Consider the following 14,634-nt stretch of genomic DNA (forward strand, 5'->3'; position numbering starts at 1 on the left):
AGCATGGTGGGTCATAACACTAGTTCTCCATTAAATATTCAACTTCTCTGGCTTCTAATTATTTATGGAATAATAATTATGTCCTTCAATGGACTCTGTTTCTGCCATGGTGATCTTGGTATGGATTGCATAGAGGAAAGGAAAGCTCTTCTCCACTTCACAGACTGCCCAACATATCCTTCAGGTAGACTCTCATTTTGGGTGGGACTAGATTTCTGCAAGTGGAAAGGAGTACACTACTACAATACAACCAGACGTGTGGTGAAGCTCAATCTTCGCAACCCATCCTCGTCTACTTTCTATGTGAAAGACTTCCCCATGGAACAGTGGGATTAAACTATAAGGTCCCACATCGGTTGGAAAGGGAAACGAAACACTCCTTATAAGTGGGTATGGATACCTTTCCCTTGCTAGGCCTTTTAAAACCTTGAGGGCTGGGTTGTAAGAGAATTCCCCTGGCCCAAAGAGGACAATATTGCATGCGGGTGGTCTGGGCTATTAGAGTTTGTATCAGAGCCAGTACCCGGATTGGTGTGCCAGCGACGATGCTGGGCCCCAAGGGGGTTGGATTGTAAAGTTCCACATCGGTTGGAAAGGGGAATGAAACATGCCTTATAAATGGGTGTGGATACCTTTCCCTTGCGAGGCCTTTTAAAACCTTAAGGGATGGATTGTAAGAGAATTCCTCAGGCCCAAAGAGGACAATATCACATGTGGGGTGATCTGGGTTGTTACAGTTAGTATCAGAGTCAGACCCGGATAGGTGTGCCAGCGAGAACGCTGGGCTCCAAGGGGGGTGGATTGTGAGGTCCCACATCGATTGGAAAGGGAAACGAAACACTCCTTATAAATGAATGTGGATACCTTTCCCTTGCAACACATTTAAAACTGTGAGGGGAAGGTTTGGGCTCACCACCTTGCTTCCAAAGTGGACAGTATCGTAATTGGGCCTGAGAGGCCTGGGCCAGTGGGACTGGCAGGTGAAAGGTGGGACTCCTAACCATTGTGACGCATTTAAAACCGTGAAAGGAAGGTTTAGGCTCACTTACTTACTTCCAAATCGGACAGTTTTGCGGTTGGGCCTGAAAGGCCTGGGCCAGTGAGACTGGTAGGTGAGGGGTGGGACCCCTAACTATTACGACGCGTTTAAAACTATGAGGGGAAGGTTTGGGCTCACCACCTGGCTTCCAAAAAGGATAATATCGCATGTGGGTGGACTGGGCTGTTACAGTTGGTATCAGAGCCAGTACCCGGATCGATGCTGGACCCCAAAGGGGGAGGATTGTGAAGTCCCACATCAGTTGGAAAGGAGAATGAAACACTTCTTATAAATGGGTGTGGATACATTTCCCTTGCGAAGCCTTTTAAAACCTTAAGGGCTGAGTTTTAAAAGGATTCCCCTGGCCCAAAGAGGACAATATCGCATGCGGGTGGACTGGGCTGTTACAGATGGTATCAGAGCTGGTTTCCCGGGCCAGTAGGACTGGCAGGTGAAGGGGTGGGACCCTTAACCCGTGTGAGGCCTTTTAAAACCTTGAGGGCTGGGTTGTAAGAGGATTTTCTAGGCCCAATAAGGACAATATTGCATGCGGGTGGACTGGGCTGTTACAGTTGGTATAAAAGCCAGACCCGGATCGGGTGCTAGCAAGGACTTTGGGCCTCAAGGGGGGTGGATTGTAAGGTCCCACATCGATTGGAAAGGGAAATGAAACATTCCTTATAAGTGGGTATAGATACGTTTCCCTTATAAGGCCTTTTAAAACCTTGAGAGCTGGGTTGTGAGAGAATTTTCGAGGCCTAAAGAGAACAATATCGCATGTGGGTGGTCTGGGCTGTTACACAAACCCTTTGCTTATTTTGAAAGATTTAAATTACTTGGACTTAAGCATGAATTGTTGTGGTTATGGTCACCCAATTCCTTCTTTTATTGGATCATTACGGAAACTAAGGTATCTCAATCTTTGTGGATATTTTCACTTTTGGAGTTGTTCCACAAAGTTTTTCAAATGTCTCAAGATTGACTCATCTGGATCTAAATATAGTTAATAATTACGTGTTCATTAACAAATACGATAGTAGCCTGCAATGGTTTTCTGGTCTTTCATCTTTCTAGTAACTTAACTTCGGAGGCTGGAATTTGAATGAGACTGCATCATACTGGCTTCAAACTATTAATAAGCTTACATCACTCTTGGAATTGCACTTGCCATATTGTGGACTTAAAAATAAGGATCTCACTCTTCCTTTTGTTAACTTCGCATCTCTTTCGGTGCTTCACCTCTCAAACAATTATATCAAGTGCACACTAAAGGAGCTGATGAAAAGCTGATCAGAAAAGTTATTTTATTGAATGAATAGTAACTGATATTTATACAAGCTGACAGTTAATAAAGATAGCTGCACGTTAGAGTGATAGGTACTATTTACAACAGAAAGATAAGACAAGAGATAACATGAAAATAACTAGTCTTTATCATGCCCCCTTAAGCTAAGGGTGGAATGAACACTTAGCTTGGGTTGAAGAAACTCTAATCTCTGTTTGGAAAGTGGTTTGGTTAGAGCATTAGCAAGTTGCTCTATGCTGGAAATATGACACACCCATAGTTCTCCATGAGAAACCTTTTCTCGGACAAAGTGGAAGTCAACCTTTATGTGCTTCATCTTAGAGTGAAGAACCGGATTTGCACAAATGTAGGTAGCACTCACATTGCCACAGTAGATAACTAGAACTTAAGGTATAGCTAATTTTATCTCAAACAACAAAGACCAAAGCCAGCATAATTCAAATGTGGTAGTAGCAACGGAATGGTACTCAGTTTCAGTAGAAGAGCGAGAGACCGTGCATTGCTCCTTGGATATCCAAGAAATTGGATTGGACCCAAGATACATGACATATTCCGAAGATGAAGTACAATCATCCTTATTACTGGCCCAATCAGCATCACAAAAAGCATGAAGAGAGAAAGAAGAGTCATGTTTAAAAAATAAGCCGAAACAGCTTGTATGTAACACCCCATTCCGAAGTACATCGGAAATTTCTAAAATTTGACCAAGGTTGACCGAGTTTGACTGTTGTTGACCGATAAGGGGTCAAATGTTGACTTTTTGCTCCTGATGGAATTTCATATTGACCAAGGTATCGTTAAAAAGTACACATTGTCATGAGTCCATAGACTAGTAGCACGTTGAAAACGGAGCTACAGATTGAAAGTTATGAGCAAAACAATTGAGGTCCAAACTGTCCAAGGGGTGCTAGAGTTGACTTTTTGTTCATGCAAAGTTGAGCTTTGACTCATGTATGGTTGTGAAGTACTCGTCAATACAAGTTCATAGACTAGTGGTACGTCCGATTTGGACATGTGGTTTGAAAGTTATGGACGTGCAAAGTTTTCCGAATATCGTAATATTTTAATATATTTTTACTTAAGTGAATAGTATGTGCCACGTGTCGTATTTTCAGCTAATCCCATGAGTGAACAGTGTCACCCACAGGTGGCTTTTCTTTTGGCCAAAACACATGAGCCGGGGGGAAGAGAGAGAAAGAAGGGAGGAGAGAGAGAGAGAAGGGGGGAGAGAAGCCACCACCGTTGACAACCGTCCGATCACTTTTAAGCCACACGCGCCACCCTAGCTTGAAGCCCACCTGAAAACTGACCGGTCAGCCAAAAATCACGACCAGATCGCTGGTGACGCGCCCGGATCGAGCCATTTTCCGGCTAGTGGTCGATTTCCTTCTCTGGCCAATATCTCCCAAACCAGACCTCCGTTTGCCTCACCGCTGGTCCCGTTGAGTTACCCATCACCAGATCTACCACTTCACCAAGTTTCACAGCCAGTGGCCATCAGACGTGCTGCTGAAGGTGGCGAATTCCAGTGACCACAGCGGCTCACCAAAAAATCCAATTCCGATGAGTTTCCAATCACCCCACCTATCCTTCCCCACTAATTCAACCTCCCTAAACCCAAATCCAAGGTCGCTTTCCTCCAATTCGCGACGGATTGAGAGAATCAACGACTTGAATTCCGAGTGCTTTCCGACGAGATCCCGGCCACCACGAGTCCGATCTCCGGGAGGTAAGCCTCAATCCGCAATCCTCGTTCCATAAGCTTCGTTTTGGTATATTACTCACAAATTTTGGTTAATGTTTGTGTTAAACCCCTGGGATACCGGGTATTATTTACCCGAATAAAATATTAATTTATTTGAGTTATGTAATATTGTTGTTCTAGGAGCACGTGTGTATCGTGGAATTGATCCCATGGAGGATCTTGGTTGGATTGCGTGCTCGAGGTGAGTGACCCACCTTCAAATTAATTTCGGGAATAAAATTTGTAAATATTTTGTATTAATTGAATATTTGAAATTGATATTCTATGGGATAAATATTTAGTAGATTTATATTTGGAAATTTGATGCTCAATTGAGTGAATCAAAATATTTGTATATTAAGAAATATTTTGATCTAAAGAATTTTATGAAATTGAAATTGAAATTATTAATTATTAAATTAATTTGTTGGAATATTTCATAATTGAATATTTCAAAAATATGTTTATGTGTTCGATATTATGAGAATTTCTATCTAGAATTGTATTGCCAATTTATAATGTTTTTAATATATGTTTTGGTGCCAAAGGAATATATTTGGGAATTTAAAGAAATTGTGGTTTTGATTTATTTTAATTATTGCTATAGTTATTATTCAATTATTGTGCACAATTATATGAATTAATTACACATTGAATTTATATGGTTTTCATATTATTGATTTAAATCAATTTTTGAGAATTTGAGAAAAATATGGATTTAAATTATTATATTTCAAAAATATTTATGCATTGAAATATTAATGGCTTGACCTTATGCCATTGAAAAATTTGTATATTCAAAATTGATGGATTTGAACTTGATGGATTTATAATGATGATTTAAAAGAGAATGTGGAAAATTACGGGTTTAATTGGATGGAATAAACCCGATGATATTTATGAAATTTTGAGATTTTGAAAAATATTGATTTATGATTTACGAGTTTTTAGATGCACCATACACGTACTAGTGTTCTATGTATATGGATGTGATTAGTGCGCACATGGATATGACTAGCACGTAGGTGGGTGTGAGTAGCGCGCAGGTGATTTATGGGGTTGTCCTGTGGTTGCCATCGGATGAGGGTAGGCCACCCCTCCATGGCCAGGATGCCTGTTAGCAGCAGCACGGTGCGACGCCATGCAACCGTATGCCGGTTTCTCTCTTTAACCTCCTGTCTGGCGGTACCTTGGGATGCTGGGTACCGTTGGCGCCACTGGTATATAGTGGGTGTATCAAATGGTTTTCAGAACATGGATTTCAAAATAAATATTTTGAAATTATATTTAAATTAAGAATATATTTAATGTTGTTTTTATTATTTATTTCAAATGGAGGTTTTAATTTGATTTAATTTTTCCTTTGCTTCATTATTCAATAAATTGATTTATTTTAATTATTTAATTATTTTATGAATTGTTTTAATGTGAGTTTTATTAATATTTCGGTATTAATTGTTATGACATGCATTAATTATTTAGTAATTGTTATAAATTATTTTTATTTCAATTTATTTCATTATAAATTTGGATTCTTGAATTATCGTATTTTATTAGAAAACTATTGACTAATTGTTTTCCTTGGTTTTCGGGGCATACAAATAGCAGGTTTTGTAAAATGTTTTAAAAGGAGAATTTTCAATTTATTGTCATTTATTTATTCTTGATTAACCAAGTATACTATGATTGTTATTATTACCATAATTGTGTATATAGATTGGGTCACTCACTGAGATGCTAATGTTTTTAAATTTCGTTCCCCTAGGTTCAGTTTAGTAGACGTTGATCGTCCGGAGCGAGCCCGACGTCTCAATTCATTGCGGAAAGTCCAAGAGAAGCTTTTCCTCCCTTTTTCCTTTCCATCTTGTATTGCTTCTTTGTCTGTCATTGTATTAAAGTCATATTTATTTGTATAACGCTCTGTATACGAATTGGACAGATATTTGTTTAATTGCTTACTGATTCCCTGTTATTATTTTGGAGTGCTGTAAATTTGTGGAAACAAATTGTAGTAAGGTGGGAGAATAAAGTGGTGTTTATTGGAGTGTGTTTTATGTGCAGGGAATTTTGTGGTAAGTCCTACCCTTAGGGGAGATGTTGCCGGATTTTCCGTTGGAAGGTTCGGTGGTGTTTCACTGGGATCAGGGATTGTCTAGGGTTCCGGTAAGGAATTTTAGATGGGTCCTGACATTGTACTTTTAAGATATCGAAGAAGTCTTTTAACAGCAACCTAGTGAGTTTCAATGGGCTTATGCAAAAACTGAGACAATTTATTCACAACAAAGGAAATATCAGGACGAGTAAGAGATAGATACAGAAGACTACCAATAACCTGGCGATACTGAGTGGCATCAGTTAAATTAGATCCATCCATGATAGTTAAAATTGTAGAGGTTAACATTGGCGTGGTAACGATTTTGGCATCTAGCATATGAGTCTTTGCCAAGAGATCATGAATATATTTCCTTTGTATGAGGAGAAGACCATTGGTACAGGAAATTACCTCAACTCCAAGAAAAAAATTCAAATCTCCAAGATCTTTAAGAGAGAAGGCATTCGATAGAGCTTTAACAAAATTAGAAAGGGCAGAGAAACTATTCCCAGTTAAGAGAATATCATCCACATAGCCTAGGAGATAAAGAACGATATCTGAATGGTGAAAAATAAATAAAGAGGTATCAAATAAAGAGTTAACAAACCCGTGTGAGAGAAGAAAATTCTTCAACTCAGTATACCATACACCAAGCGCTTGCTTTAACCCGTAGATTGCTTTCTTCAGTTTGCAAACACGGGATGGCTTGGTGGAATCAATGAACCCTTGAGGTTGTTTCATATAAACCTCTTCATTGAGATGACCATGGAGAAAGGCATTGTTAATGTCAAGTTGTTGTAAGGGCCAATTTTTGGTTAAGGCAACGGACAGAATAATTCGGATAGTGGCTGGCTTTATGACCAGACTAAAGTTCTCTGAATAATCAATTCCTGGTCATTGATGGAATCCCTTGGCAACTAAACGTGCTTTATACCTATTGATAGTACCATATGAATTTCTCTTGATTCTGAAGACCCACTTACTACCCATAAGATTATATGTGGGGTTAGATGGAGCCAATTCCCATGTACCGTTCTGAACTAAGACATTGAACTCATCAGACAATGCAGCATGCCAGTTTTTATCCTTCAGTGCTTAAGAGATAGTTTGAGGTTCAATTTCTAAAAGACATGAGTGTGAGGTCGCCATGTAAAAATCAGATACGAGTTTGGGTTTGAAAATATTAGTAAAAGACTTGGACCTCATGGCATGTGTGCGATCAGTGACTTTTTTTTCTTTGTGAGCTTGGTGGGTCCATAGGAAAATTTGAAGGCATGTGATTGGATATACCTTGACAAGGAACTGCTGCTTTTTTAGGACAAGATAACGAAGGTAGTCATTGAATGGCATTTTGTGAGGGAGTAGGTGAAGAAAAAGAGGTTGATGGAGAATGGGGAACATCATGTGGGAGTGATTGGTGAGAAGTACTTTGAATGGGATTAGGTGATTGAGTGGCATGTGGTGAGGAAGTAGGTGAGGAAAAAGAAATTGACTTAGAGAAGGAAACATCACGTGGGAGTAGGTAGTGAGAGGAAATCCTAGTACGAGTAGGTGATAAAGAGATAGAAAAAGATGGAGGATCACAAGCTTTGGATGTAGTGGAAAGAAAAGGGACTGTTGTGTGCGGTTCCCCAATTGAAGGAATAGATAAATCCCAATTATTAATCTTTTTGGCATTAATATTGAGAGAAACCGATGGAGAGGTATAGGGAACACGGACTCTACAAAGGTTACATGTCTCGAGATGTAATATTTATGAAGAGAAAAATCATAGCACAGGTAAGCACTTTGATTAGGTTGATATCCTAAAAAGACATAGGGAATGGATGTGGCTTTTAATTTCTGTTTATTATATGGTTTAATCCAAGGATAACAAAGACAACCAAACACCTTTAAATGATGATAATTAGGTGTCCTTTGAAAAAGAATTTCAAATGGGGATTTCAGATGAAGAGTAGGAGTAGACAACCTATTAATTAAGTAGACTGCTGTTTGAAAACTATGAGACCAAAATTTTAGTAGTAAGCCAGCATGAGATAATAATGCTAAACCAGTTTCCCAAATATGTCTATGACGACGTTTTGCATAACCATTATGCTCTGGTGTATGGGGTGGGGATAAAAAATGAGTGATACCAGCTGTTTCAAAAAAAGATTTTAGTTTAATAAATTCACCTCCATTGTCTGAGTAAAAGGATATAATATTTGTTTCAAAAAAATTTTCCACGTTAGCTCTGAATTTTAGAAAAACATAGTAAACCTCAGATTTTTGTTTTAATGGATAAAACCAAATATATTTAGTGAAATGGTCAACAAAAATGACATAACATTTATAGCCATCAGTTGAGGTGATAGGAGTAGGACCCAATACATCAGAGTATAATAATTGTAAAGGTTTAGAATGTAACATCCCACATCGGTTGGAAAGGGGAGCGAAGCATGGCTTATAAGCGTGTGGATACCTTTCCCTTCAATAGGCCTTTTCCTGTGACCCACTGTTTTAATGGGGTCGGGAAGAGCAAAACCGTGCGGGCCGGGCCCAAAGCAGACAATATCTTGATGCGAGTGGTTTGGGCTATTACAGTGGTATCAGAGCCGGACCCGGATCAGTGTGCTAGCGAGGACGCTGGGCCCTAAGGAAGGTGGATTGTAACATCCCACATCGGTTGGAAAGGGGAACGAAGCATGGCTTATAAGCGTGTGGATACCTTTCCTTTCAAGAGGTCTTTTCCTGTGACCCACCATTGTAATGGGGTCGGGAAGAGCAAAACCGTGTGGGCAGGGCCCAAAGCGGACAATATCTTGATGCGGGTGGTCTGGGTTGTTACATAGAACTTGTCATAGAAGAAATATTAAAAGGAAGCTTGTGAGCTTTATTACATCTGCATGGATTACAAATAAAATTGTTTGATGATGAGACAGCTAAGGAATATGAAAAAATTAAATGACTTAAAATTTTATTTGATGGATGACCTAAGCGCAGATGTCAATCCTTGTATGAAGTCTTGACACTAGAAAAGGAAACAAGCGGTGAAGAAATTCTGGAACTTGATGGATGAAAAGGCCACTCATAGACACCTCCTTTATTTTGGTCCTTGAAACAGAGTCATTCCCGTCGGTATATCCTTCACAATAAACCTAGTGGTGAGAATTCAATGGTAGCATTATTATTAATGCAAAATTTAGAAACAGAAACTATATTTCGACTCATTTGTGGTACACATAAAACATCTGACAATAGAAAAGATTTATTATTGGTAGGAATATGAGTTGAACATGAGTAATATTCAAAGCACTACCATTGCCAACCAAAATTGCATCAGTTCCATCACAATCCGAATGAGCAGAGAAGTTGTGAAGATCATTTGTAACATGGTGAGAGGCACCTAAATCTAGAAGCCAGGAAGGTTGAGGAGAGTTCTGGCTAGGAAGTGAGTGATCCTATGGACTTGAGTAATAGGCTTGCAGCAATTTTTTAATTCGAGGAGTAGGGAGAAGACCGGGCTAAGGAATATAAGTCCACTGTTATTTCAACTGGGGACAAAATTTGGCGGTATGACCTTGTTGACTACACAACTGACAGTGTCCACGGTAGCCTCCAGAAGGAGCAGAAGAAGAGGAAAAATTGCGAGGGGAAAGAAATTTTGAACCAGATTTTTTTTTAGGATGCCGTGTGAAGGAGGGAGGTCCATTGGTTTTATGAGCAACATGAGCAAGTATGGGAGAGTCGTCGGGAGTGTGAGGCTCAGATTTTTGAATGGAGGCTTCATATTCTAGCAACCGTTCATGAAGATCTTCAAATGAGATTTCAGTATCTCTTTATCTTAATGCAACAGAAATCTCTTTCAGATCAGAGTTTAAACCATTAAAGACATAAATTGTTACCTCTTCATCTTTAAGGGGTTCATTTAGTAAGGCTAACTCATCAGCAGCTGCCTTAATATCAAACATATATGCTGTGATACTCCGTGAACCTTGTGGCCGAACAAGTTTTTCACGAAGACGAATGATATGAGATCAAGATGGCTTGGCATAGGTGAGACAAAGCTTGTTCCATAACTCACGAGATGTTTTAATTGAGGCCACCATTTATGCAAGGTCATGTGACAAGGAAGCAAGAAGAGATCCGAAAAGAAGCTGATCTTGACGTATCCAAAACAAATAAGCCAGGTTTGAAGACGAAGGAGGACAAGGTAGAGAACTGTCAACATAACCAATAAGAGCATAGCCATAAAGGAGTGCATCCCATTGGGCTTTCCATGTGAAGAAATTGACTGGTGTGAGCCGAATTGGTGCCTGGGTAGCAACATTGAGGAAGACTAAATTAGCAAAGTCATAGGTTTGAGTATCAATAATAGATGAGGAAGAGGCAGACGAGATGGATGGTTGGGCAGCCATAGTAAAAAGAAATTAATTCGGGCTGGAAGGGAGAGTGGATCGAGAGGGAAAAAAAAAACTCTTTAGAGTATTCGGCTCTGATACCATAAAGGAGCTGATGAAAAGCTTATCAGAAAAGTTATTCTGTTTAATGAATAGTAACTGATATTTATACAAGCTAATAGTTAATAAAGATAGCTACACATTAAAGTGATAAGTACTATTTACAACAGAAAGATAAGACAAGAGATAACACCAAAATAACTAGTCTTTATCACACACTACCTAATTGGTTTTTCAAACTTGAAAACCTAAACCACAACTATTATATCCACCAAATACTGAATCCGAATGTAATTGCTTATTTGACTTCTCTGAAATGCTCGACTTCTCTCACAACCAAGTTTCTGGTCATGTAACACATTTTGTCAACAGATTCTGTAGATGCTCCACAACAGCTTGGAGAAACTATACTGAGCTCCAATGGACTCGTGGGAGATCTACCCAATTCTTTAGGATATATTGAGAGCTTAAAAGTTCTTCAACTTCAAAATAATTTATTTCAAGGTTCGATCCCATAATCCATAGGAAACTTTACATCATTGGAAGAACTTTACCTATTAAATAATCAAATGAGTGTCATTACCAAAAGCCTAGGATGACGCTCAAAGCTAAGTGTGTTAGACATCTCAGAAAACTTATGGGAAGGTGTCATAACAGAATCGATCATCTGATGAATCTTTTGAGCTTGAAAGGGTTATCAATTGATAAACAATCCTTAAACATTACTCTGTTTTTCAATGTGAGCTTTGATTGGATACCTCCTTTTAAACGTAAAACACCTCACCATCAGATCATGCCAATTGGGTCCTAAATTTCCAACATGGCTTCAAAATCAAAATGAGCTTACCACATTGGTACTCAACAATGATGGGATTCTTGACACCATACCAAATTGGTTTTTCCTATTGGGTTTGCATCTGCATGAACTAGCTTTTGATCACAATAACATCAGTGGCAGGGTGCCAAACTCATTAAGGTTTGACAATGATTCAACAATTGATTTGAGCTCAAACCACTTCAATGGTCACTCCCACTTTTCTCAACAAATATTTCTTCTTTGTCATCTAATGAAAATCATCTTTCTAGGCCAATTCCTCCCAACATTGGCAAAGCAGTGCCACTTTTATTATCTTGGACATATCTTTGAACTCATTGAATGGAAGCAGACCATTGTCCATAGGTAATCTAACTCGGTTGCAATTTTTGAGGATCTCTAAATAATCATCTTTCGGGTCATGTTCCTAATATGTGAAAAAATATTTCATCATTTGACTTTTGGACATGTCAAACAATAGTCTTTCTGGAACAATCCCGAGTTCAATTGGTCATCTAACAACTCTATATCCTTTGATTATCTCTAACAACAATCTTTTTGGATAAATTCCTTCGTCCTTGAAAACTTATTCCTTCCTTTTTTAGTCTTGATCTTGTTGATGACAAATTTTCTGGGAAACTTCGAACTTGGATAGGAGAATGCATGACCCTTTCGAAGTTAATTATTGGAGATATCCTTACAAAATTTTGTAACCTTTCCCAACTTCATGTATTCGACCTTTCACAGAATAATTTGTCAGGTCATATACCACATTACATAGGTGATCTAAGTTTCTCAAATTATGATCTACATCTACTTTTTGAAAGGGAAATTAATAGGGAAAGTTTCATGGTAGTGAAGAAGGGAAAAAAGCTAGAATACAAGTATTCCATTCTATCCTTTATCAATAGCATTGATCTATCCAATAATAAGTTATCAGTGGAGATTCCTGTGGAGCTAACAAAACTCCAAAAACTGCAATCTTTGAATTTATCGACTAATCATTTGATAGGGAAGATTCCAACAACCATGGGGTACTTGACAATGTCAGAAACTCTTGACCTCTATGGCAAGAAGTTTTTTGGTGAAATTCCAGTTAGCATGGTTTCTTTAACATTTCTGAATCATTTGAACTTCTCATTCAATAGCCTGTTTGGAAAAATCCCAACTGCCAATCAGTTTCAAACACTCGATGATCCATCAATCTATCAAGGCAATGTCGGCCTCTATGGAAAGCCTTTGCAAAGTGGTTGTCCAGACAGCAGCCAATATGCAACTAGAGGAGAGAAAGAAGAGAAGCATGGCGATGCTTATGAGATGATAGGCTTCTTCATCAGCATGTCATTAGGCTTTGCTGTGGGGTGTTTTAGGTAGCTTGATCATTAAGAAATCTTGGAGACATGTCCACTTTGGCTTTGCTGAAAAAGTTGGAAACAGAGTAGTCAGTTTGCGTTTTACATGAATGATAATTATTATGCCAGGCTGCCTTATTTTACTTTTTTTCCTTTTTCAAATTGTGTTGTTGTAATAATTGTTCTATCCTATAGAGTGTACGAAGGAATTTAGGAAAGCTTTGATGGAGAGATATAAAGCAACTTGTAAGTTCAATCAAGTTTGTATTTTCCATCTTTTCTTTTCACTTTACCTAAATAACTAAAGGTCAAATAATTTTTTAAATTATTAATTATTTGCCGAATTAAATTACATTGGAATCGTCTGATAAAATGAGAGGTGTTTTGGAAGTAGAATTATCAAATAAAAGTCAGTTACCATTTTAAGATGTTATGATCCCCTATGGAAGGAAAAGATTGAGATAGAAACCATGGTTTTCTTTTTTGGGCTTTAGAGGAGGACCAAAAAGCTTCCAGTACTAACAAACTATTTGGTTTGGAACATTTGTGGGGTCTAGTCATATTAATATCACCACACAATAATTTGTAAAGCTTAACATTATGACATATCATATCACCTTTTAGTTTTTTATTCTATTTAAAAAACAAAACAAAACAAAAAAAGACTAGAAATGTTAAATATGTATGAAAAGCAAAAAGGCTTTGCGTGCATCCATCCTACGATACGCATTATTCATATTTATTGGTCTGTATACGAGCCCATCCACATGTCGGCAAGGCACACTATATAATGCCCACAGAAGTCTTCTCTATGAAAGTCATGGTGAATATGAGGGACAAACAAGACAGTTATATCAATTTCTTCCAAGGTCCAAACACATTCCAGAAAGCCACTATACACCAGTTATGCCTTTGCCCACCCCAACATGTCAACATACAATTTTCTCCACTTTTCAAGCTTCCAATCAAAGAAAAACATGAAAACAAAAGCACATGGATGAAATGCACAACCGTTTGCATAAACTAACTAATATTTTAAGAGGGGTTTTGGAATATACACCGTAGTCAAGAAAGACTGGGGTGAAAGGATTTGAGTATAAAGTCATCGCACTGAAATATGGACATAATGCAAATGTAGAGTTGGTATGAAATTAAAGGTCTATATGTGTAGAATTTGGAACCACAAATTGGAATTCCAACAAATGACCATAAAAGAGACAATATTATTACATCTTTTTCAGAATATTAATATGCATGACATTATTTTCTACAATGTTTCAAATCTTCTCGAATTCAAGTGTGAAAATTTTCTTATTTTCAAAGGGGAAAATAAAGCATCCACCATCGAACCCCATATAGATAGTGATCCTCTACAAAATCTGTACATTAAAGAATCAGTAGGTCAAATTTGGTGTCCCAACTACAACCCGGATCATGAGTATATAGCTCCTTACAGCAGCATCAGTTATACACAAGTTGTTCAAAAACTATTCCATTTTGCAAGATAGAAAAACATCCAATTTGTGTTCTTCTATGTAGCAGGTATGGAATGCAGAACTGCTTCCACTGAACAATGCTAACAAAAATTACAAAATATATTTATCTATACAATAAAAAATTGGGAGCTAATATAGTTATATAGATTTTGAAAAAAAAAAATTTACTTTCAAAAATTAATTAATAAGCACGAAGTAAACTATTTTAGTGCAAAACATATTTTCAACAAATTCTTTCAATTTGTTATGTAGCATTGGATTAACTTCTTCCAATTATTAGGATGACTTAAAAAAAAATTTGTTAAATCCCTCGGTACATATTGAACTACATACAAAATAATACTACATGAAA

At 37.8% G+C, this 14,634-nt stretch overlaps 1 protein-coding gene across 1 annotated transcript; it reads left to right on the plus strand.

Moving 5' to 3' along the window:
* The first annotated feature begins 12,283 nt into the window (after nt 1-12,283).
* Nucleotides 12,284-12,808, plus strand: LOC107434040 (receptor-like protein 1). Its single transcript, XM_048466825.2, has one exon. It carries the CDS (start codon nt 12,284-12,286, stop codon nt 12,806-12,808), a length of 525 nt encoding a protein of 174 aa, XP_048322782.1.
* Nucleotides 12,809-14,634: the final 1,826 nt, after the last annotated feature.

The sequence above is a fragment of the Ziziphus jujuba genome, chromosome 9 (assembly GCF_031755915.1).
Source record: "Ziziphus jujuba cultivar Dongzao chromosome 9, ASM3175591v1".
NCBI classification, from domain to species: domain Eukaryota; kingdom Viridiplantae; phylum Streptophyta; class Magnoliopsida; order Rosales; family Rhamnaceae; genus Ziziphus; species Ziziphus jujuba.